The 25,665-nt window shown below is 36.2% G+C and overlaps 1 protein-coding gene across 19 annotated transcripts in view; it reads right to left on the bottom strand.

The window, feature by feature from the left end:
- NBEAL1 (neurobeachin like 1) overlaps positions 1-25,665 on the bottom strand; it is a 312,588-nt gene that overhangs the window by 18,039 nt on the left and 268,884 nt on the right. For 18 of the 19 annotated variants that reach the window (XM_077154757.1, XM_077154758.1, XM_077154760.1 and 15 more), the window contains 6 exons: positions 20,809-20,906; positions 18,391-18,507; positions 15,315-15,404; positions 13,905-14,014; positions 12,819-12,991; positions 11,763-11,857 (listed from right to left, as the gene is read on the bottom strand). In XM_077154757.1, the coding sequence (XP_077010872.1) occupies positions 11,763-11,857; positions 12,819-12,991; positions 13,905-14,014; positions 15,315-15,404; positions 18,391-18,507; positions 20,809-20,906 (683 nt within the window). The remainder of the gene's footprint in view (positions 1-11,762; positions 11,858-12,818; positions 12,992-13,904; positions 14,015-15,314; positions 15,405-18,390; positions 18,508-20,808; positions 20,907-25,665) is intronic. The other variant, XM_077154762.1, reaches the window with a different exon arrangement.

Genomic DNA, 25,665 nt, shown 5'->3' with positions numbered 1-25,665 from the left:
ACAACTTAAATAGTATAACATGAACAAAACAGCATTACAGTCCCCATTTCTGTAAATGATCACGTGGTCACAGTTCATATTTATCACTACCTTCTTCCACTACCCATTCCATGTTCCCTTTACCCTCAGCAAGCACTTCAGGTGGCTGAGGTTTTTTGCCTGGTGGGTGACCCAAACCTTCATTCCTGATGCTTCAGAGCCATTGGTAGTCCTGCCTGGATTAGGCTGTTGCAGTTTTCCACTGATTTTAATCACAGAGCATGGTAGTACTAAAAGACGCGCTAGGGGATCTCCTATATTCCAAGAAAACTCTTCTTTACCTCCATTGTGTAGTTGCAGTCCTATTTCCCCCCCAAGAGTCAGGGTCAATCACCCCAGCCAATAACGTACTCCCCTTCTTGGCTTGTTGATCCAGAGGCATGAGTAGCCCAAAGTGACCAGGTGGCAGTCTTAGATTCCAGTTCAATGGAATCATGGTTTTTTCTCCTGGTGGAAGCACTACCCCCCCCCCCCCCTTTTGGAACTAAAACCTGAGGACCAGCGGAGCTCAGGGTGTCAGGGACAGGAAGCAAAAATTTTCCTAGTGGATCACTAAGGGTAACAGTGAATGGTACTACTCCCATTTCCACTCCTTGATTCCTGACTGTGGGAAAAATAGCACTATACAGCAGATGCTGATTCAGAGCATATACAGATTCCTGGAGAACATTACCCAGCCCTTCAAGGTATTGCCACCAAGTTGGTACCATAATTGAGTTTTCAAAAGGCCATTCCACCATTCTATCAATCCAGCTGCTTCTGGATGATGGGGAACATGGTAAGACCAGAGAATTCCATGAGCATATGCCCATTCCCGCACTTCAATTGTTGTGAAGTGTGTTCCTTGATCAGAAACAATGCTGTGTGGAATATCATGACAATGGATAAGGCATCATGTAAGCCCACGGATGGTAGTTTTGGCAGAAGCACTGTGTTCAGGGAAAGCAAACCCATATCTAGAGTATGTGTCTATTCCCGTTAGAACAAATCGCTGCCCCTTCCATGAAGGGAGTGGTCCAATGTAATCAACCTGCCACCAAGTAGCTGGCTGTTCACCTTAGGGAATGGTGCCATATTGGGGGCTAATGTGGGTCTCTGCTGCTGACAGATTGGGCACTCAGAGTGGCTATAGCCAAGTCAGCCGTGGTGAGTGGAAGTCCGTGTTGTTGAGCCCATACATAACCTCCATCCCTACCACCATGACCACTTTCTTCATGAGCCCATTGGGCAATGACAGGAGTTGCTGGGGAAAGAAGCTGACTGGTATCCACAGAATGGGTCATCTTATTCACTTGATTATTAAAACCTTTCTCTGCTGAAGTCACCCTCTAGTGCACATTCACATGGGACACTAATATGTTCATGTTTTTAGCCCACTTAGAAAGATCTATCCACAGACTTCTTCTCTAGACCTCTTTGTCACCAATTTTCCAATTATGGTCTTTCTAAGTCCCGGACCATCCAGCCAATCCATTAGCAACAGCCCATGAGTCAGTATACAAATGTACCTCTGGACAGTCTCCTTCCAAGCAAAATGAACAACCAGGTGCATTACTTGAAGTCCTGCCCACTGGGAGGATATCCCCTCACCACTGTCCTTCAAGGACTCCCCAGAAAGGGGTTGTAGTGCTGCAGTTGTCCACTTTCAGGTGGTACCTGCATATTGTGCTGAACCATCTATAAACTAGGCTCAAGTTTCCTCTTCCTCACTAAGGAACTCCCCAACAAGCCATAGATCTAGTCTGGGAAAGAGAAGGTAAGCGGCAGGAGTGGAGACCATGGGCATTTGGGCCACTTCTTCATGTAACTTACTTGTGCCTTCAGGACCTGCTGGCCCTATGTCATATATGCCATTTCCATTTTACAACTGAGTGCTGCTGAGCATGCCCAACTTTATGGCTTGGTGGATCAGACAACACCCAGTTCATGATAGGCAACTCAGGTTTCATGGTAACTTGGTGGCCCATGGTTAAGCATTCAGTCTCTACTAAGGCCCAGTGGCAGGTCAAAAGCTGTTTCTCAAAAGGAGAGTAGCTATCTGCAGCAGATGGTAAGGCTTTGCTCCAAAATCCTAAGGGTCTGTGTTGTGATTCTCCTATAGGGACCTGCCAAAGGCTCCAAACAGCATCTCTATTTACCACTGACACTTCCAGCACCATTGGATCTGCTGGATCATATGGCCCAAGTGGTAGAGCAGCTTGTACAGCAGCCTGGACCTGTCGCAGAGCCTCCTTTTGTTCAGGTCCCCACTTAAAATTAGCAGCTCTTCTGGTCACTTAATAAATGGGCCAGAGTAGCACACTCAAATGAGGAATGTGTTGTCGCCAGAATCCAAAGAGATCAACTAGGCGTTGTGCCTCTTTTTTGGTCATAGGAGGGGCTAGATGCAGCAACTTATCCTTCACCTTAGAAGGGATATCTTGACATACCCTACACCACTGGACACCTAGAAATTTCACTGATGTGGAAGGCCCCTATAGTTTCACTGGATTTATTTCCAATCCTCTAACACGCAAATGCCTTACCAGTAAGTCTAGAGTAGTTGCTTCTTCTTGCTCACTAGGTTCAATCAATATGATATCATTAATATAATGGACCAGTGTGATGTCTTGTGGGAGGGAGAAATGATCAAGTTTCCTGCAGACAAGATTATGACATAGGGCTGAAGAGTTGATATATACCTGAGGCAAGACAGTGAAAGTATATTGCTGACCTTGACAGCTGAAAGCAAACTGTTTCATGTGGTCCTTACTAACAGCGATTGAGAAAAAAGCATTTGCCAGATCAATAGCTGCATACCAGAGGATGTATTGATTTGCTCAAGCAATGATACCACATCTGGAACAACAGCTACAATTGGAGTTCCCACATGGTTGAGCTTGCGATAATCCACTGTCATCTTCCAAGACCCATCTGTTTTCTGCCCAGGCCAAATAGGAGAGTGGAATGGGGATGTGATGGGAATCACCACCCCTGCATCCTTCAAGTCCTTAAGAGTGGCAGTAATCTCTGCAATCCCTCCAAGAATCCAGTATTGCTTCTATTATAATTTTGCTAGGTAGGGGCAGTACTTGTGGCTTCCACTTGGCCTTTCCCACCATAAGAGCCCTCACTGCATGAGTTAGAGGGCCAATGTGGGGATTCTGCCAGTTGTTCAGTATGTCTATTCCAATTATACATTCTGGAACTGGGGAAATAACTACAGGATAGGTCCAGTGTGAGATGGACCTGAGCTAAAATTCCATTGATCACCTAGCCTCCATAAGCCCCTACTCTGACTGGTGGATCAGAGTGACGTTTTGGGTCCCCTGGAATTAATGTCATTTCTGAACCAATGTCTAATAATCCCCGAAATATCTGATCATTTCCTTTTCCCCAATGCACAGTTACCCTGGTAAAAGGCTGTCGGTCTCCTTGGGGAAGGCTTGGAGGAAGATTAACAATATAAATTTGTGGCAGCATAATAGGGTTCTCCCCCAAAGGGACCTGGCTTCCCCTTCATTCAAGGGGCTCTGGATCTGTAAATTGCCTCAAGTCTGGAAATTGATTAAGGGGCTGTGACTCTGTGTTTTTGTAATTCAGGTTAGATTTCTGTTCACTTGATCTAGAACTCTTTTGTTTATATAGCTCAAACAAGAATTCAGTAAACTGCCCATCTACTGTATTTCTAGGTACCCCATGATTTACTAGTCAATGCCACAAATCTCTTCGAGTCATATAATTTTGACTCCTGCTTTGAGTTTGCTGTCTATTACAATAGCCATGTCTACCCTGTCTTTGGAGATTAAGTGCTGTCACCTGGCTTCTGCCAACTTGGGATCCGGTCATCCCCATTGTGTTTAAGGATTCCAGCTCAGTGACAGCAGTTCCTACAGTAATATCTGACCTACAGAGAAGTGCAACTACAGAGCTCTTCAGGAATGATGACGCTAGTCTCACAAATTTCTTACTGTTCTGGTAAAAGGTGCATCCTCCAGAGAGTCCTGGGGTGTAAGAGGAGGGTTTGCATGATAACATTCCAATCTCTCTAAGCCTCTGGATCCCCTCATCTACATTATACCAGGGCAGTTCTGGCCTTTCAGCCTCACATAATGTCGGCCACCTGTTGATCCATGTTTCAACTAACCATGCAAACGAACTGTTAATCCCTTTTCTAACCCCTCCGGCTATAACACTGAATGCAGAATCTCTGCTTAGTGGGCCCATATCAATAAATTCAGCCTGATCCAGCCTTATATTCCTCCCACCATTATCCCACGCCCTTAAAATCCATTGCCACCATATTCCCCTGATTTCTGTCTAAATAAATTGGAAAACTCACACAGTTCTCTTGGAGTATAATGTACCTCCTTATGTGTGATACTTTGTACCTCACCATTAGGGGCCTGTTGGGATTTTAGTCTAGTTATATAGCTCTGGAAGAAATGAGGGGTGGAGGGGGGGGTGAGTCATGAAAAGAATTAGAAATACCTTCCAAGCCATATGCTTCAGGGCATTCATTTGCAGTTTCATCTGGTGACACAGGATTAATCACTCTAGGGCTAATCCCTTCAGGAGGAGGTTGGGTGGCCAACTTCTGAAGGCAGGGTGGAGGTGGGGCAGCTATGTCCTCAGGGCAGACTATTACAGGGTTATCTAGAGAGGACTCAGCATGACCTAGGGTTTCAACCTCACCCCCCGACATCATTAGCAACCCATGTGTCACCATCCCATTTTTCAGGGTCCCACTCTTTTCCAATCAATGCCCTTACTTTAAAAAAAGACACTATGCAACATTGAGATTTCAGTTTACGTTGTAAAGTTGCTACTCTAACAATAAGATTCTGAGTCTGATTTTCAGAGATCTTAAGTCTACAGCTACAAGAAGTAAGATTTTTGTTCAGGATACTCATAGAAACTTCTACATATGTCAGACAGTGCTTAAGCTTCTTGTTTGAAGCCTTAATCCCATCCCTTTCACTCTTTAATGTATCCAGTGTATCTAACAACAACCAGTCAACATCTCTACACCTCTTACTTCCGCAAAACTCCATAAAGGTGTCAAAAACATTATCCCCCAGAGCCTGGCTTCGTATAAGCAAAGCATTAGGAGAATCGAAAGGTGATATTTTGACTATCTCTTTTGCCAACTCACTCCACGGACTGGGAGTGTCATTCTGATTATGGGAATCAGAGTCCTTAGTGCCTTTGAGTCCAGTTAGAGTAGAAAATCATTCATAAAAACCCATTTTTAAGGTTCTGTTTCTTAAGAACCACTCCTGGTACCAAGTTGTATTAGTTAGGGTTCTCTAGAGAAACAGAATCAATGGGAAACCCTCACAAATATAAAATTTTTAAAAGTGTCTCACGTAACCCTGGAAACGAAGGTCCAAAATCTGCAGGGGGGACTGTGAAGCTGATGATTCCAATGGAGGATCTGGACGAACTCCACAGGAGATGCTCGACAGCCAAAGCAGGAAGAGACTCTGTCTCTTCTGAATCCTCCTTAAAAGGCTTCCAGTGCTTAGATTAAGCATCACTCACTGTAGAAGACACGCCCCTTGGCTGATTACATATGGAATCAGCTGTGGATGCAGCTGTGATCATGATTTAATTCTATAAAATGTCCTCATCACAACAGACAGGCCAGCACTTGCTCAAATAGACAAACAGGTACTACCACTTGGCCAAGTTGATACATGAACCTGACCATAACAACCTGCATACATGCTTGAATTTAAAATGAATCTCCTGTAAATAGCATATAAACTGAGTCATTTTCTTTTTTAGGTTCATTGTGCCAATTCTTGTATTGGCAGATACAATACAAGACTGAAGAGTTTAATTTGTTTACATTTAAGGTAACTACTGATCCTGCAGATTTTTCTTCTGTCATTTTGCTATTTAGACTTTGCAAGTTATAACTTTCTTAAATCTCAATTCTTCTGTTAATGCCTAATTTCATATTTATTTGATTTTTAAAATTGTACTAAATTGTATTCCTTCTTACTTCTTTTTGGACATATTTTTCATATATTTTCCTTGTGGTTACAATGGTGCCAAAATTTACCATCCTAAATATATAACATTCATTTTTTATTTGATACCCTCTTGAATCAATAGCAAACACATGCATTGTTCTGATACTTTCCATTCCCTGATCTTTTTTTTTTGGCATTTGTTACAAATTATTTTTACAATGTGTCAAAATCATAAATTTATCATTACTTTTTATGTGTTTGTATTTTAGCAACTGTAAGATTCAAAAAGTGGAGTTACATATTAAAAAAATAAAATAGTACAGACATTTATAATTACACAAATTTTTACCAGAGGTCTTTGCTTCTTTATGTTGCTTTGATCCATTGTCTAGTGTCATTTCTTTTTGGCCTGAAGAACTCCCTTTAGTAATGCTTGTAGGGCTGGTCTAGCAGCAATGAACACCCCCAGCTTTTATTTATCTGGGAATATCTTAATTGCTCCCTCATTTTTGAAAGACAGATTTTGCTGGATATAAAATTCTTGGTTGAAAAAAAAAATTCTTGGTTGGCAATGTCTTCACTCAGCACTTTAGGTATTTCAACCCAATGTCTCCTCACCACTATGGTTTCAAACAAGAAATCAGCACGTACTCTAACTGGGACTCCCTTGTACTATGTACACATTGCTTTCCTTTTGCCATTTTCAGAAGAATGTGTATTCTGCTGCTGTTGGGTGAAGAACTCTCTCCTTGTCCTTTGCATTTGACAGTTTGATCACCACATGTGTTTGGGTATATTTCTCTAAAAGTTTATCCTTTTTGGTATTCAATGGTCTTCTTGGAAGTGCATATTCATACTTTTTGCTACATTTGGTAAATTTTTGTCATTATTTCTTTGAATATTTCTTCTGCTACTTCCTCTCCTCCTCTCCTTCTGGAACTTCCATAGTGTATATATTGGTATGATTTGAGGATGTCCCATAGATCTCCTAGGCTATGTTTTTTGCATTTTCTAATTCTTTCTATTTTTCTGTTCCTCAGCCTGACTCATTTCAATTATCTTGTGTTCGAATTTACTTAGTTCTGTTTTGTTCTTTTTTAAAATTTCTCTCTACTGAGATCTTCATATTGTTCATTCATTGTTCTTGTGATAATCCTTTAATTCTTTCTCTTCATCTTCTTGAGCATACTGAAGATCATATTTTAGAAGTCTTTCTTATGTCTGCATTCTAATCTGCTTCACTGATGTTTCCTGGATTTATATCCTCTTCTTTTGGATGGGTCATAATTTCCTGTTTCTTTGTCTTGCAATTTTTTAAAACTTTTTTACTGTATAGTATATATACATACAAAGCGAAGAAATAAAAAAGCAATAATTTTCAAAGGACTCTTTAAAAAATGGTTACAGGACAGATCCAAGAGGTTGTCATGGGCTACCATATGATCCTTTCATATTTTTCCTTCTAGCTGCTCCAGAATATAGGAGGCTAGAAGGCTTAAATGTTTATTACCACAATCGACTTTTTTTCTTTCTTTTCTGTGAAAAATAACATATATCCAAAAAAACAATAAATTTCAAAGCACAGCACCACAATTAGTAGTAGAACATATTTCAGAGTTTGACATGGGTTATAATTCCACTATTTTAGGTTTTTACTTCTAGCTGCTCTAAGGTACTGGAGACTAAAAGAGATATCACTTTAATAATTCAGATAGGATTTAAAAATGCTATCTTCTCTGCATGATTCCACCATCACCTTTGATCTTTCTATCCCACTCTTTAGGGGTGTTTGGGCTATGGCCCATTCTAACTTTTTCGTATTGGAAGGGTCTGTCACTAATACAAGGCAGGGAGATGGAACTATCTGATGTTCTGGAGAGGCTGGGCCCTCTAGGTTTCAGGACTTATCTGGTCCAGGGACCCATATGGAGGTTGTAGGTTTCTGGAAAGTTACACTAGTTCATGGAAAACTTGTGGAATCGTATATATTGCCCTATGTGTTTTTTAGTGTCTTGTAATTTTTTGTTGTACATTGTACATTGTAATATTTTAAAACATTAATTCTGGAAATTAACCCCTGAGATATTTGTTTCTTAAATTCATATATAGCTAGTTTAATGACAGAGATTTTCTTGAGTTCCAGGAAACAACAAAAGCAAACAAACCAATACAAAACACACCTTTCATAGTCTTTGGGAATTGGTTTCACATTGACTGGTTGGTACTCTCCTTTAGTGTTCAGCCCTCCTATCAAGAAGTCAAGCCAAGGTGAAGGCAAAGTGCGGGGACTTTTATGTCTTTTCTATGCCAGTGGGTTTCTGCTTGCTAGTGGCTTTAATCCCTTATTTATAGGAATTTGAATACCCCTTGTTTTCACTGTGTCAAGTTGTTTTTGCTTGAAGGGCAAATTCTGGGAGGAGAGGTGAGCTGGAGAGGAGTTTTCTAGGCCTGTTTTTACCAACCCAATGAGGCCAAACTCCCACAAAAAAAGCCCTGGCCAGCTATATACTGCTCTGGGTAGGGTAGAGTACAGATGTTGGAGGGGACAGCTAGGGTGCCAGGAGCTTTTCCTATGCTGTTTGAAAATGTATTTTCTTGATTCGGCATTTGCCCAATAAGTGAATCCCTTAAACTATTTTCCAAAGTTTTCAGGAAGAGTATTGCATTTAAGTTTCCTGTGTCACCTTTTACCTGAGGTGGGTTGTAACAATGGCTATCCTGGAAGCCAGGCTCCCAGCTATCTGAAATAGCTAGTCAAAAGCAGCACCCAATCATTGGACAGCACAGCCACTGGATCTTGGGAACTAGGTCATTATATCCCATCCTGACACCAGCAAGCTGTATCCCAGTCTGGTATTGAACACCGTTGGGAGATGGGCAATGGTAGCCACTGTATGAAGAATGAAATTCATCAGCATCTATTGGAATTCACCAGCCTCTTCCTCCCTCTTCCCTGGATGCTGCACAGTATTTTAAAAGATTCCAGAGTTTCAAAATAGTTGGTTCAGACAGTTCTTGTGTGTTGAAGAGTTGTTCTGGTGTAGGGACTGATTCCTAGGGCTTCCTACTCTGTCTTCTTCCCCGTCTTCAAATTATTTGAATCATTTGAAGCTCCAAAACTTAATCTAAAAGGTTTCAATGTTGACTGTTTTGTGTTAATTTTTCCAGTACGTTAATTGCCCTTTTGATTCACAGATTTATGTTTCTCTCACTTCAAAGAAGCTTTTTTTTCTATTATACGTAACTGAATACTTTCTGTTTTCCGTTTATTAGAATCCCTTCTTCAGACATAAGTTATCCCTATGTTTACTTGCTTTTGAAGACTGTAACTATCATTCTTTCTCTAATTGCTTTAGTTTTTTTTTCTTTGTATTCATTTTGATTTTTCTTCTATACACTATTTGATTGTCAGCCATTTCAAATCTATTATTTACTGTTTTTGCTTTTTTAAAAAAATATATTACATATTACATATGTAATGGTAAATACAATACAATAATGTAATGGTATTGATTTTAGTCTCAGTTTGATTCTTCTGTAACCTACTTTTTATCTTTTTAATGCAATTTATCACCTCATCTTTGGGCTTCTATTTTATTGAACTCTTATTCTTATCATTTTCTTCTAATAGAACTATTTTACTATTATTACTGTCCTTAAGTTTTTTTCTTCATTCATTTTTAGCATGCTTTGTTTGTATATTACTTTCTTTGCATTAGAATATTTGCAGAATTGCCATGATACGTGTTTTGTTTGTGGTTATCAAAAATTACTCTGTTTAAGACATTTTATCTGCTCCACATAATGTGGATGAATTCTCCTTGACCCTCTCTTACCTGGGACACACCTGTCTTTCCCTGTGAGTGCCAGTCTGAGAGCCAGTATGTTCTGACTTTTAAAAATCAGGTAATTCCTACATTATTCAAGCAAAAATCAAGTTACAGAAAAAGATGGACTCACTAAAAATTCATTTTATAAAGATCTATTTCACTTATGGACAGAGAAATAATTAAAGAACTAGCAAATAAAATCCAGTAGTAAAATAAAATAATTAACAAATAATGAATTATATGGGTTTAAGATATCAGTTCTAGGATGGCTCATCCTAGGTAATTTCTCAACATAATTCATTACATTAAGAAAAGGTAAGTGAAAAATTATAAATAAAAAGGAAAGAGAAACTGGGAAAATTGCTGTAAAGGACATTATAGGAACTACCGACAAAATTAGAACATGGACTATGGATTAGATAATAGTATTGTATAAAGTTAAGTGTTCCAATTTTGATAACTATACTCTATAGTTACATGTAAGAATGCCATTCCTCTTAGAAAACATATACTGAAGTTCAGGGAGAAAGTGACATGATAGCTCCATGTTAATTTTAAACAGTTCAGAACAAAAATAACATGCAGGGGGAAAGGAAAATTATGAAAAAATGCTAAGAGAAATGATGTCAAATGCACTATTTTTGCAACTTTTCTATAGGATGAAATTTTGTTAAAGTAAAAAGTCACCAAAAGAAAAAAATAGAAGGAAGGTAACCACTTAAACATAAAAGCTATAACTACTGAAACTCTATCACAAACATCGTACTAGATGGTAAAACAGTGACGGCACTTTCATTCAAATCCTACTTAAGACAGGGATGCTTACTATACTTTTCTTACCTTATTGTAGTAACTAACAATGTAACAGAATAAGAAAATGAAATATTTAATATAATATTAGAAAAGACAAATCAAAACACCCTTACTTTCAGATCATATGATTGTATATTCACTTTAATTTTCAGAAAATCCAAGAAATACTAAAACTGTACAAGTTGATAAGATGTGGTAAAGTGATTGGACAGAAGATACTATTAGAAATCAACAGCTTCTCCCTGATACTAGCAATAGTTAACTAGAAATGAAAATGATTTAAAATACCACTCAGAATAGTAAGAAAAATATAATAAATAGAGGTAAATTAAACAATGTATAGAAAAATTGTATATTATAGGAAAATAAAATAAAATAAAGCATTATAAAAGTGGTATTAAAAGACATAACAAAAGACCTGAAACAAATATGAAAAAACAGTTACTATTTCTGTATAGAAGTAATTATAAAACTAATCCACACCAAATTAATACAGAAGTTGAATACAATTTTAATAAAAATAAAATGGAATGTTTTAGAAAGAAACTGGCTATTACATTTTTAAAGTTCATATGAAAGGGTAAATGATCAAGAATAGTTGAGAACAGTTTTTATAAAGAAAACAGTGAGGGGAGCTTTACCTTACCACATATTAAACTACTGAACAAACACATTTTGATGTTAGACATAGAAATATATAAGTATAAAAGAACGGGGAGTCTAGAAAATTTTGTGGTTAAAAGTGACTTATTTAATAAGTCATAAATAAATGGCTTTCTACCAATAAGTAAACAAAGATCATCATCTTACAAACTATTTTTAAAATTATCAGTGGATTAAAGATTGAAATGTAAAAACTATTATAAGGAAATTCTTTTCCTTGGAGAGGTTAATAGGGAGACATTTTTGGAAAGTAACAAGCGATAAGGTGATGAATTAGAGAATAAATCAATGAAAAACTGTAGTGATTAGAATAGGAAGGGATGGGGGTGAACGAATGTAAAGGAGCTGAAACAGTTATTCATTGCCATAGAAAAACTCATTACCCTATGAAAATATCTCAGTAGTGATCCCAAAGTGAATCTCTGATCTAAACAAAGAGCTTTAAATGTGTGACTACCTGTTGTGTTATTTGCCATATCATACATGTAGTATCTCTGGAACCAGAAATCAAATGGATTCCACAGTAATCTGTAGCTAAACAAGTCACAATATCTGTAAGAAAAAGGATAAATAAAATGAAATGAGGGTGGGTCACAGTGGCTCGGCAGGCAGAACTCTCTCCTGCCATGCTGGAGACCTGGGTTCAATTCTCGGTGCCCACCCATGCGAAAAAAAGAAATGGTGTGGTTTTACTGAACAGAACTTTAAGGACAATTCTATTTGTTTTCAAACATTACGTGTTACAATAGGGAGATGTAAAGGAAGGGCACTGGGATAATAACATGGGGAAAGACTGACACTGGAAAAAAGTAGTTCAAAATCACCTAGAACAGCTTCTTTTTTTTTTTTTACATGGGCAGGCACCGGGAATCGAACCCAGGTCCTCTGGCATCGCAGGTAAGCATTCCTGACTGCTGAGCCACTGTGGCCCACCCACAGCTTCTTTTTTGACAATATTTTTCTTTGAGAGTAAAGAACTAGGGTGGGGATTGTCTACTGGAATTTTGGGAGGAGTGGAGGTAGTGTGAAATGGATCCCCAGTTGGGATCTACTGTCTCATCTCCATTCACCTTCGACTCCCCATAGGAACTGCAATACTACAGAATATATGGCCTTAAGCAAAATAATACATATTACATACTTACACTATATTAAATACTCTTATGTAAAGCATACAATATTTATAACATTGTTCTCTCAAAACGTTCACTCAGCTTCAAAGGTAAAACAAGGCTCTTTGTAAGGAGCATGCACTACTTTTCTTATTGTATGCTGTGTGGTGGGGTCACATTTCATTTTTTTTTCCATTTGAGTATCCTGTTATGGCAGCACCATTTGTTAAGTCTTTTTGGGGTGGGGGGAGTGCATGGACCAGGAATCAAATCCAGGTCTCCTGCATGGCAGAAGAGAATTCTACCACTAAACTACCTGTGCACCCCCATTTTTGTACTACTTTTATAGTTAGAAAAAATAAAGAAATTTCTCTGGTTTTGGGGACAAAGTTAATGCTTACCCATATGTCTGATATTGTGTGAGATAAGTTTGCCTTTTGTGAGCGACATCACTTGAATGCTATTATCCCAGTGTCCAGCACTGAAGAGTAACTTTGCATCATGTGATACTACAAATAGCTTAGAAGTAATCTCCAGCCCTGGAGCAAAAGGACCATTCATACTTCGCTGAGTTCTGAAAATACAATTAACAAATAGACTTTCCCTTAAAAGATCACATAGATCAATATTAACTATGTATTTTATCTCTCTAAAAATGAACTAAAAAGTTAAACCCCAAAGCTCATATATATTACAATATGTTAATCTCCCTTTATAATTTTTATAAAATAAAAATATATATATTAAATATTCTCAAAGGTAAAGCAAAAAGAAGGTGAGATTGGTAAAGGCATGAAAAGCATTTAAATCTTGGCTTTCAAAGTCAACTTAATGAAGTTGTAAATGGCAGCCTCAAAATACAAAACAAGACAGGCTAGGCCAGAACCTAGGAAAACTAGGCATCCATCACACAAGATGATGAATCAGGCAGACAACTGCATATCTAACAGTACCATGAAGATGGCTTTCCAGTTCAACCAAAGCAAGCATATGGATTTTATCTGTTTCCAATTGAAATATCTGTGATACTTTGCAGACAGACCTAAAGAAGTAATAACAAATAGGTGTTTGTGTAGAAAATGAGGGCTGCTTCTGACATTCAGCTCTAGAACTTAATTATTCAGTATTAGTTTGCTGAGAGTCTCTTTTGGGCAGAGCACTACAGTACTAAGTCCTATGTGGGATAAGAAGGAAAAAGACACTGCCCCAGTTTCATAGAGTTTTATTCTATTTGGGGAATCTAAGAAAGATATAACGATAACAGAGATAACATTTTAAATAGCTTGAAATTGTATGATGCAATCTGACCTCAAAATAGCACTATTAGATGTTTTAACTAGAAAATAATGGAAAGAAAGAAAAAAGGAAAAGAAGACTTGGGCAGCTATAATGATACTTTCAAAATGATACCAATGAATTAATTTAGTTGTTTTCCTGGTAATAAGGTAATTGCTTTCTGTTGTTCTGCTTAATGTTAATTTACTTACTTTGGATTTGTCACAGTTTGATCTTTAATGAATGTAAAATAATTAGAAATGTTTCTGTCATAAGGCAGCCATCCATGCGTTCCAATAACATAATTCATGCTTACTGTTATCTGGAAAAGAATATTTGAAAATCCAAATTAAATAAAAGATTAAAGAGAGCAGTAGAGAATAACCAAATGCTCACATGATGTTAACATTTATTATTTAGGAAATATCATGGGACTGTGTACTTAAAATATGAAACTAAATAAGAAGTCTTAAACTAAGTCAAATGGAAAAAACTGTTTATCTTAATGCAGGAAGAGTTGACAAATGTGTCCTTCTTTACTAAGATGATTTTCTTCTTAGCTTTTCAAAGTTTATTAGCATTTATTACTTGAAAAATCAGAAGAATTCAGGATTCAGTTTTACCATAAAAATATATCTAATATATAATGTATCATTAAAAAACACAAACCAGGAGTAGAACTTTTCATGAATTGTAAAGAGTATCTCCCCAGAGTAAGAAATATATCTTCTTTTCAAAACAAAAAGCTCTTTTTCCCCTTGATTATACAAGTAAAAACATTTATACAAAAAAATCAGGTAACTTTAAAACATACAGATATTGAAAATCACAAGAATTCTACAACTCAAAATACATTAGTACTATTTTTGTACCTCTTTCTAGATCTTTTTTCTAAGCAAATACACAGAACACAAAATTAAAAAATAGATCAAATTTTGAAATTTCTACTGTTCACTGTCCTATACTCTATTACTGTAATTTCCAAGGGACAAAATTAGAATAAGACAGACCTGGGTTTGGTCCATGTGCCAGTGTCCCAGATCCCTTACTTGCTAGCTCTGTGACCTTGGGAAAGTTACTTCTGAGGTTTAATTTCTCATTTGAGGAAGATGAGAAATAGTGCCTATCTTGCAGGATTGTTATGTAGATTAAATAGCATAATTCAAGGAAGGCATTCACTAAAGTACCCTATATACCCTAATCAATTTTGTATTATTTCTCTTTATAATTATTATTACAGCTTTATAATAAATTTTGATACATGATTATTAGCCCTACTTTTCTTCGAAAATTTCCGACCTATTTTTGCCATATAGTCTTCCGGATAAACTTTAGAATTATTAGAACTACTTAAAATAAAAGATGTATAAATAGATGATATATATTTTTGTGTCTTGGTCAGACTAATTCTAGAAAATTTTTTTGGTTTTTTTTTTGCATGGGCAAGCACTGGGAATGAAACCCAGGTCTCTGGAATGGCAGGCAAGAATTCTGCCACTGAGCCACCATCACACTGTCCTCTATCATTTTAAAAATGACTTTTAAAAAATCTATTTCATCAATATTTTCTAAGTTGTTAAGGATTTAGACATCTAATGTGGAATAAGTATAAATCAACCTACCAATAACTCAGGGCCACCTTGAGACATAAAAGAACGAGGCTGATTTTTGGGAACAATGGCCTTTATTAGTGGAATACCATCACTAATTCCCTATAAAATGAAAGAAAGAGGATTAGTGGCTGGTTCTGTTCATGTTTATTAGGTACAAATGACTGAAAACTTTAATTTCTTTAATCAAGGATGAACCCTGTGATATAGCACTTTACTGTATTGTAACATATCATCATTTAATTTAAAATGTAGGAAAGAAATTATATACCATGTTTGAATGGCACACCTGAAACTGAAACCCATTACCTTCTATTCCACTCCTCTGGTGTTAGAGATACAGATTTCAAGGGTCATGAACTATTTAAAAGAGCTAGTGATTTAGGATCTTTCCTTTTTTCCTGCTATAATGACATGAATATAAAGTAGAAAATAAAGACGATATAATTTTCAAGTAAGTCAAATGAGAAATTGATTCTATTTTATGGAAATTCCTTTTGGGTCTAACTTCCAACAAACAGATTTATTCTACTAACTGAGTTACTCTCTGAAAGCCATAAAAATAGGACCAGAAAATACAGTCCTCAGAAAACATTTGCCATGGTCTTATTACAATGTGAAAAAGAAAGATGATATCTTTAAATATGCATAGACCCACACAAACATCCAACTTAAAGTTCTCCCTCAAGAACTCATCTTCTTGATGCGACAATAGTTCATAAATGATATGACATTTAGTAAGTATATGATAACCTAATATTATTGGATGCTAGTATGCATAAGGTTCTGTTCTAAGAGCTTTATATGAACTAATTTAATAATGAATTATAAACCATATAAAGTTAGTGCTTCTTTTCTTCTTTATATTGTGAATTAATCAAGAGAAGAATATTTGAATAAAAATAAATGAAAATGGTGTCTGAAAAAAAATTCATTTATTAAACCCTTGCCTTCAGTAAAAGGCAAAAGATGACCTACAGAGGCCTTCTCTTTTCATATAGATATGTGGGGAAATGCCTTTTCTTATGATGATGAGAAGGTATAAGCAAGTATTGGTTATCATGTTCTTTATCCTGCTCCACATACTCATCCTGGGGAAAGCTACCTTGTGACATCATGGGTACAGAGAGGGCCAAATGTATCACTGCACCTGTAGATGGAACTCAGAATGTATTGTCCTATAAAAACAATGTCACAAATGATATAGTTCTATCAGTATTACATCATAAATACAATATTATTTGTTCATCAGATTATGGGTTAAATAGAGTTTTCTGGATTGCCCTTTGTGCACAAAAGAGTTAGCTAGCAGGCCTGAGACTGCTATCCTTAGAAAAGCCTGTTTGCAAGATTGGCTCTTGGTGGCATCTGGGAACATGGCTGGTAAACAGTTTCTACACTGATATAAAACTTTCCCTAAATGATAAGGGTGGTTCACTATGCCTAGAACGTGCAAATAATAAGTTCAATATCTGCTTTTCTTCTTATCGTCTGGAATTTTGTTATGTGCTGGGTGGACAGTACCTAAGTGACCAAACCCCAATAAAAACCTTGGGCTCTGAGTCTCTAATGAGTCTAATGAGTCTCTAATATTCCACTAGAAGAAGACTCTTGGAAGATTGTGCCAAAGTCTGCTAGACTTTTCCCCATGTGGCTTTTCCTTTGCTGATGTTGTTTTGTACCCTTTGACTGTAGTAAATCTTAGCCATGAGTATGACTATATGTTGAGTCCTACAAGTCTTCCTTGTGAATCACAGAAACTGGGGGTGGTCTTGGGGATCCCTGGCATATGCTGGGAATTAGTTATCATGTACATGCACTGTTTCTACATGTTCTGAGTTCTAGGTAACCAACTTAAATATTTCTGCAAAACAACATTGTTGAGTTTGTACTGTTAAACTCATATAATTATTGTAATCAATATGAACCCAGGAAAATAGTGATAGCTAATTATAAAGTACATTCACAAACATGAGAAAATATCTAACGTTAATATAAGATGACATTTACTACAACATTGTTCATTTGAGGAAAATGCAAATGAACTCTGAGGAGCCTCATCAAATTTTTTTAAACTAAATAATAAAAAAATTCTATAAAAGTTTTCCATGGCAGTGATTCTAAGAAACATAACCTGATTCTCTAATGCAGGTGTTGACAACTATGGCACTGTGGGACAAATCTAGCCTCCTGCCTATTTTCTAATAATGATTTTATATTTAAAAATGGCTACATTTTAAGTGGTTATATATTTATCTTTATATAATATCCTTGATTTTGCGTCTTGGCATACAAAGACTAAAATACTTACTAGCTGGCCTTTTAAGAAAAAGTTTACTGTTGCCTGTTCTAATGCATGAAAGTTATTTGCTTAACTATATACATGTCTCCAATCTATTCTTTTTTTTAAAATTTATTTTATTTATTAAACATACCAATATACCAATGCAAACATTCTTACCATATGATCATTCCAGTCTACGTATTTAATCAGTAATTCACAATATCATCACATAGTTATATATTCATCATCCCAATCTATTCTTAATTACTTCTTATCATTTTTATTTTTTTGCCAAGAAAGAGTAAATATTATCTTCCCTAACCAAACACATAGATAATTATGTGTTTCATATTCATGTTTTGAATTATAGAAAGTAATTGAATCTGTAAATTTAATATTTAAATATTTTTATTTGGAGATATTTTTTCAATTACAGCATTAACTACTCTTGTTTTACTCTACTGTTCCTTCTGATACTATCAATTACAAGCTGATTTACTGAGTCATATTTTATTTATGTGCAGACATTATAAATAAGACCTATTTTAGTCTCCCTCTACATATCATCTCAACTGTCCCTCAAAACATTTCAAATCAAATTATTTATACTTCCTTGTCAGGAAAATGTGAAGAAGAAAGAAAGAAAAGAGAAACAGTTCAGACAACCACTCAGTAGCAAACAAAAATTTTCAGTAAAATCCAAAACCAAATTATTATGGTATTATTTACTATTTCGGATTAATATTATAATCCTCCCCCTTCAAGTGTATAGAATTCACTTGATATTACCAAATTGGATGTTACCTCTATAAAAAATGACTTAAGTTCAGAGAGGTGTTGAAATAGGTTTAGTGTTGACGTGTCTGTTTTGGCCTGCTTCTGCTCTGCTTCCTCTGCCGATAACCTTGGAGGGTGTGGTTCCTTCAAAATAAGTTTAAGGAAAAATAATTCCATAATTATATTAAAACTTCTCTTACTATATCCATTCATATATATATGGCTCTAGCTACAGTGGATTACATACCATGCACAATTGATAGTTCCATACTTGGTTCAGACTATACTTCATTTCTATGGAAACCCTACTCCCATTTTAACATTTTTCTTATGATATCCCCTAAATTTCTAAGTCAGAATTTATTATCCCTTTTATTATTTTCCTCAGTACATTATTTAATATTGATTTATTACTTATTTCTCTCTATTCTGCATTACAAGTAGTTGTTTATGATCTGTCTTTCACAAATAGACTACAGGTAACCTAAAGTCAGAGATCAAATTCATTTTTGGATTTTTAATGTCTAGAGCAATATCTTAAACATGGTAGGTGCTTAAAAAAATTTTGGTAAAACATAATGCATTATTCAAAATTTATAATTTTGGTGAATCTTTAATTTCTGAAATAAAACCAAATTATCAATATTTTTAGAATCAAATTATACCTATTGCTGCAATTCCTTTCCCACCTTTTACACATATGTAAAATAAATTAATTTCTTATGCCTCCTTAACTTTAATGTCAAAGACACAGAACAGTATCACCTATATAAGTAGAAAATGATGAAACAAATTCCAAAGGAACAGTTAAAACGCAAAACTGAATTCTATCTAAAGGAATTCTTCTGCCTCTATCACAAAATATTAGATTATAGGAAATAGACATGAAAGCTATCAGCTGTAAGTACTTCAGTTATCTACGTATTATATACTTTATTTTAAGCAAAGGGTGATTTTTATGTAATTTTTTAATGATAAAAACTAATTGGCATTACTCTTGTGAGACATATAGAAACATAAGGCTGGTACAGAAATATTATCGAATCTATTTCGGAGCTCTATGAGTATTCTGTTAATTTTTCCTTTAGGTTCTACCAGCGGATAAGAGATAAAGCATTGACTTCAAATATGACCATTATGTTAAAACCAATGTTTGAGGCTTTAGGTAAACTGTTGTTAAAAGCATAATACCATTATAAAGCTCAATTTGATGACTGAATTGAGCTTGGCTGTAAGCTTAGCTACTCTGTTGCTATAACAGTTGTGCAGATTTCAATTCAACAAATATTTACTGCACACTTGCTATATGCAAGAGACATAAAGACGTTTGAGAGAAGGTTGCGCCTTTAACGTAATTATTATTTAGTGAGACAAATGGATATATATACACAACTAACTAGGACAGAAAGTATCATAATTAGGATATAAAATAAAGGCCCATAAGAATCCAGAAAAGTGATCATATTCTAGTTCAACAAGGGGAGCTTACAGCTAATAATTCAGAACAAACATGGCCTGGTAGAAATGCTTTGGAGTTGGATGGTTATGAAACCAAATCCTACCCCAATTACTTTCTGGTCATATAAGCTTGGACAAAAAATATTTAATTTTTGTAAGGAACTGTAGACTAAGCATTAATTTCTGTAAGGGTTGGTTTCATTATCTGAAAAATGAGGATAATTGGACATCTACTTTGAGAGTTACATAAAGCACCTAACACAGTGCTTGGTGTAAGAAAGTCTACTTAAATGGTATATTATTGTGTATCCCATTCTCTAAATTCATGCACTAATAAATAACAAAGATCAAGATATCTTTGAAAATTACATTGGATTAACTTCTATGAGTCCAAAGGTGTGTAATCAAGAGGACAATAATTTAACTTCATATCCTACTATGGGGAAAGAAATACAGTACTTTAAAATTGATTTTATATTTTACATATTCTATAATTTGAGTCTTAAACCTGAGTTTGAGGGCTATGAATGGGCAGATGTCAGCTCAGAAGTCTTATATATGGCTAAGCCCCAATATAAGGTTAGTTTTAATGATATACCCTAACAGTATTCAGTTGGAGTTCCTTCTCTATTTATATAAAGAGTAAAATTTTACCTGAAAGAGGACCTTTAACATCACCTTTTCCTTTCTCACAAATAGTAAATGAGATGACTAAATAACTTTCTCAGTAAATACAAATCTTTGTATGACTTACAATTATTGGCTGTATATGTGTATTTTAAATGCAATATTTTGTTATTTCAAAAGAGGAACAATAACTTAAATAAATTTATTATTTTTAAGCAACATATAATTTTTCTCAAATTCTAGATGATAATTCTGAAATAAGGTTTTAAGTAATTAATAGTAATAAAAAAAGCACTGGTAGTATTATTCCTTAGCAATTCAATTCTAGAGTTTATACTTCCAAAAACTTCAATGATTTACCTTCAAAAGTTGACAAGGTGTTTGCCCAAAATTATTAATCATTCCTTCTAAGGCTTTTCTTTCCTTTTCATCTGTTAAGGCATCCAGATCCACAGCTCCTAAAATCAGGAAAAGTAGAGTCAACTCACTCTAGAGTGAAAATAAATCAGGAAATCACACAGTGTAAGAAATGGATCACTAGGTTCTGAACAAATAGTATTCCATTATTTAATTTATAAGAATATTCTAGAGGTGATTTTTTTTAACTTGTAAATTTTCCAGCATTAAGTATAAATATAAATTTCAACCATTATTTTGGCCGAATAGACTAGCTCGAGCTTAGCCCTGCTCCACGGAAAAGTTAGAAAAGGGACAGGAAGGAGACTGAAGTGGCAATACGGGAGAGCTTTCTGCACCACATGCAGCAGCCCTGGCTGCAGAGGCAGAGGAACTGAGAGGCAGAAAGCTGGAACCTGGCACAAAGTGCAGAGCTTTGGAGTCCGCAGGAGTGCACAGACAGGAGCCTGGGCCTAGGAAGCAAGCCAGGCTGTGTTCCTTAGGCATGCTACCCTCACCAATACAGCCCCGTGACCGGCAACTCACCCCACACCTCATGCACCTGAGCCCCATCACATGCTCCCATTCCCCACACTCCAGGCACCTGCACCCCACAAACCCCCAGTGCATGTTAAGTCTGGAATCACTGGTGATTAATATTTCCGGATTTGGAGAGGCTGTTTTATATATATAACCTGATATTTAAAGATAAGAATGAGGCCGAACAGGTTGGGGTTAAAGTAATTCAGAACATACGGGTAAGGAAGTCAGTGTCTATACTTTAGAACCACACATACTCTTTGAGACCAATGGAAGAAAGGTTTATTTGATCTGGAAATGAAATTTTCTGTAGTGCATAATCTAATTCAACCTATCTGTATAGCTCATTTGAACAAGTGAAACACAAGGAGCACAGAGTAAGAAAGAGTTCCTTTAATCCTGTATAGATTATTGTAATGCCTGGAAATATCCTAGAGTATTATAAAAAAGTATTGGCAAAGTCCCCTGAAGGAGGGGAGAAAGACTGTGGAACTATTAAACTTTACCATCAGAGAATCCCTTGATACTGTGTCATACCTTAGGGATACCCAAATCAATAGGCCATGCCCTCAATCATGAGGCTTACTCTTGTGAAGTTTATGTAGGTAGTGGAGAAGCTTAGACTCCCTATAGGCATGCCTACGAGTTACTTCTGGAGGACCTCTGTTGTTGCTCTGTTGTGGCCTCAGTCTCTCTCTAAGACCAACTCTGCAAGTGAAATCATTGCCCTCCCTGCTACGTGGGACATGACATTCAGGGGTGAAAGTCTCCCTGGCAAAGTGGGACATGACTCCCAGGGATGAATCCAGACCTGGCCCCATGGGATCAACAATTCCATCCTGATCAAAAGGGGGAAAAGAAGTGTAATTAATAAAGTATCAGTGGCAGAGAGAGTTCAAATAGAGTCGAGAGGTTGGAGGTTGCTCTTATGCAAGATTCAGGTAGACCTTGCTACCTACCAGAACCTGCCAACCCCCAAACAGGACCATTCTAGCCAATCCTAAAGAACACCTAAGGCAATATAGCAGATTCCACAAGGGTTCCATGCAGAGTAACTTTCCAGAAACCTACAACCTCCAGATAGATCCCTGGTCCAAATAAGTCCTGAAACCTAGCCCAGCTTCTCCAGAACATCAGATAGTTCCATCTCCCTACTCCATATTAGTGACAGACCCTTCCAATATAAAAAATTTAGAATTGCCACAGCCCAAACAACCCCAAAGAGAGGTATGGAAAGATCAAAGGTGATGGCGGAGTTATACATAGAAGATAGGATTTAACAAATGAATATGAATGCTGAATCATTAAACTGATATCTCTTTTAGTCTCCAGTATCTCAGAGCAGCTAGAAGTAAAAACCTAAAATTATGAAATTGTAACCCATGTCAAAGTCTGAAATATGTTTTACAACTAATTGTGGAGCTGTGTGTTGAAATTTATTGCTTTTTTTTCACAAAAAAAGAATGAAAAAAAGTAGATTGTGATGGTAAAAAAAATATTTAAGTCCTCTAGCCTCCTATATTCTGGAGCAGCTAGAAGGAAAAATATGAGAGGATCGTATGGTAGTCAATGACAAACACTGGGATCTGTCCTGTAACCACTTTTTGAAGAGTGCTTTGAAAACCATTGCTTTTTTATTTCTTTGTTTTGTATGTATGTTACATTATACAATTAAAAAAGTTAAAAAAAATTTTCAACCATTGTTTAGAACTAAAATCTTTTAAACAATACCTGGGTATTATGCAAAAGCACCTAATTGCTTTCTTCATGTTCATAAAAACTATTCTCAGAGCATCTAATTGTTCTCTTCATAACAGGTAAGCTAAAGTAAGAGTAACCTAATGCTATAAGTTATTGCTTACCTATCAAAGGTCGGGGAAGGTGATATTCTGGCTAACGATTATTCAGCTATATCTAATATAGAGTGTCACATGGCCAGTAATTGGGCAAACTAGATTTGCCTGACTTTAAAGTCCAGGCTCCGAACCACCATGCTATACAACCTGTTTATAACTGTTACCTGAATGGATTTGGCATGGTAAAAATATGTTTCTGTTTACCAATAATCATACAGGCTCTGCTCAATTTCACATAACTTCACCCTATTTGCAATTTTTTTTGGAACTATTAGCTCTAAGATTAAAATATAAAAAAGAACTAATTTTTAGTGAGAGGCAGCACATCTGAGCAACAAAAGAGGTCTCTGAGGGTGACTCTTAGTTATAATTATCAGTTGGCATAGCTTCTCCTTTGCAGCAATAAGCTTCATAGGAGTGAGCCCAAGATCGAGGGCTCAACCTATTGAACTGGTTATTCCCATTGATTGTGAGAATATAAGGAATTCCCCAGATGCGGAAGTTGAATATTTCCTCCTTTCTCCCCAGTCTCCAGAGCAGACTTTAAAAATAATTTTTTATTCTCTGCCCAAATTACTCTGGGATCTATCAGGGCATCACAGTAATTTGTACAAACAAACAAGATCTCATGCCCTATTCAAGATTCCATGTAATTATGGTGTTCAAGTAAACTGACCATACAAGTTAAATAAGATAATGTGCTACCCAAAATTTAAATTTTGCACTAAATAAATATCTCTCCCTTCGGTCTGTGCAGAGATTGAAGTTTGAAAATATGGGCCATATCATCCTTTACCCGGTATTCTGATTTACGTTAGTCCTATCCAGATCAGCTTCATTTATATCTCTAGATGAAATCTGATTACTTTTTCAACTTCTTTAACAGTTGCTGTATGGGGTAATGAATAATTTCATAGAGACCTTCACAGCTTCAGTGTTCTAACTCCGAGTCTCAGATGTCACAGAAATAGCAGGAAAGTATCAGGTTATATACAAATAGCTCAGTATCTCAGAATGTAGAAGTATCAGTTATGACTTCTAAATATATGTGACAGCTGTAACAGTTTACAATCTAGGAACCTTTACAATAGGTCCCAATCTGATAACCCATGCTCTTGACTTCAGTTCACTGAGTTTTTATATTATAGTTAGTCCATATGATTGAGGCATGATAATATCTTTTTGTTTTTGACATTTCATTTGAATGTCTGTTCTTAAGGTTCATTCACCTAGTTGAATACCTCACAACTTCATTCCTTCTTGCAGCCCTCAACAGTCCATTGTATGTAAACACAACAGTCCCCCCTTCCATTCCTCAGTCACTGTACCCTTAGGCCACCTTCATCCAATGTGAATCTTGCACACCGCCACCAAAACCACCAGTGTGCAAATGTTCATTCACATCTCCACTCTCAGTTCCTCCAGGTATATACCTAGGAATGGGGTTGTAAGATCATATGGTAATCCAACCCTTAGCCTCCTGTGGAACCACCCCACTGCCCTTGGGAGGGGCTGCACCTTTCAGCTTTCCTACCAACAGTGAATAGGTAAATCTCTTTCTCTATGTTTTTCTCTAGCACGTGCTTTTCTCTGTTCATTTTTAAACAATTTTATTTGCTCTTTAAACAATTCAACCTAAGTAAATAGACATACCTTCCCCATCATAATATATGAAGATATTACCTTTTCTTCCACAAAGAATCCATACCTCTTTCCCCATGCCCCCCACTTGCTTTCAGTGGAAGCATATTACAATGTTACTATTGACTATAAACCCTAGCTTGCACTGATTGTACTTTTTCCTGTATACCATTCATTTTTAACACCCTGCAGTGTTGATATTATGCAAAAACATTTTTATATTTGTACATTTAATCACTATCACTGTCTACTCAAGGCATTCTTAAATTATGCTATCTCAGTCTTTATCCTCTATCTTTCCTTCTGGTTTCATATGTGCCCCCAGCTCTTCTCCTTCAACATACTCACATTCAGCTTCATTCAATGTACTTATATTATGATGCAACCATCGGTAGTATTGAATTTTTAATTCTGAATTTCTACAATCAGTCCTATTGCACAATCTGTATTCCTTCAGCACCAGATAACTAATCTCTACCCTCTTTCTATCTCCTGATAACCCATGTTCTTAATTTAAACTCTCAAAGTTCACTCATTAATATTGCTTCATATTCGTGGACCATACAGTATTTTTTTGTTTGTTTCTGGCTAATTTCACTAAGCATAATGTCCTCAAGTTTCATCCACATTGTTATGTGCTTCATGATTTTATTCTGTCTTACAGCTGCATAGTAGTCTATGGTATGTATATATCACAGCTTGTTTAGCTGTGGGTCCGTTGATGGACATTTGGACTGTTTTCATCTCTTGGCAACTGTAAATAATGCTTCTATAAATATCGGTG

Source organism: Tamandua tetradactyla, chromosome 3 (assembly GCF_023851605.1).
Source record: "Tamandua tetradactyla isolate mTamTet1 chromosome 3, mTamTet1.pri, whole genome shotgun sequence".
Taxonomy (NCBI): domain Eukaryota; kingdom Metazoa; phylum Chordata; class Mammalia; order Pilosa; family Myrmecophagidae; genus Tamandua; species Tamandua tetradactyla.
This window is presented reverse-complemented; position numbering and strand designations above follow the sequence as displayed.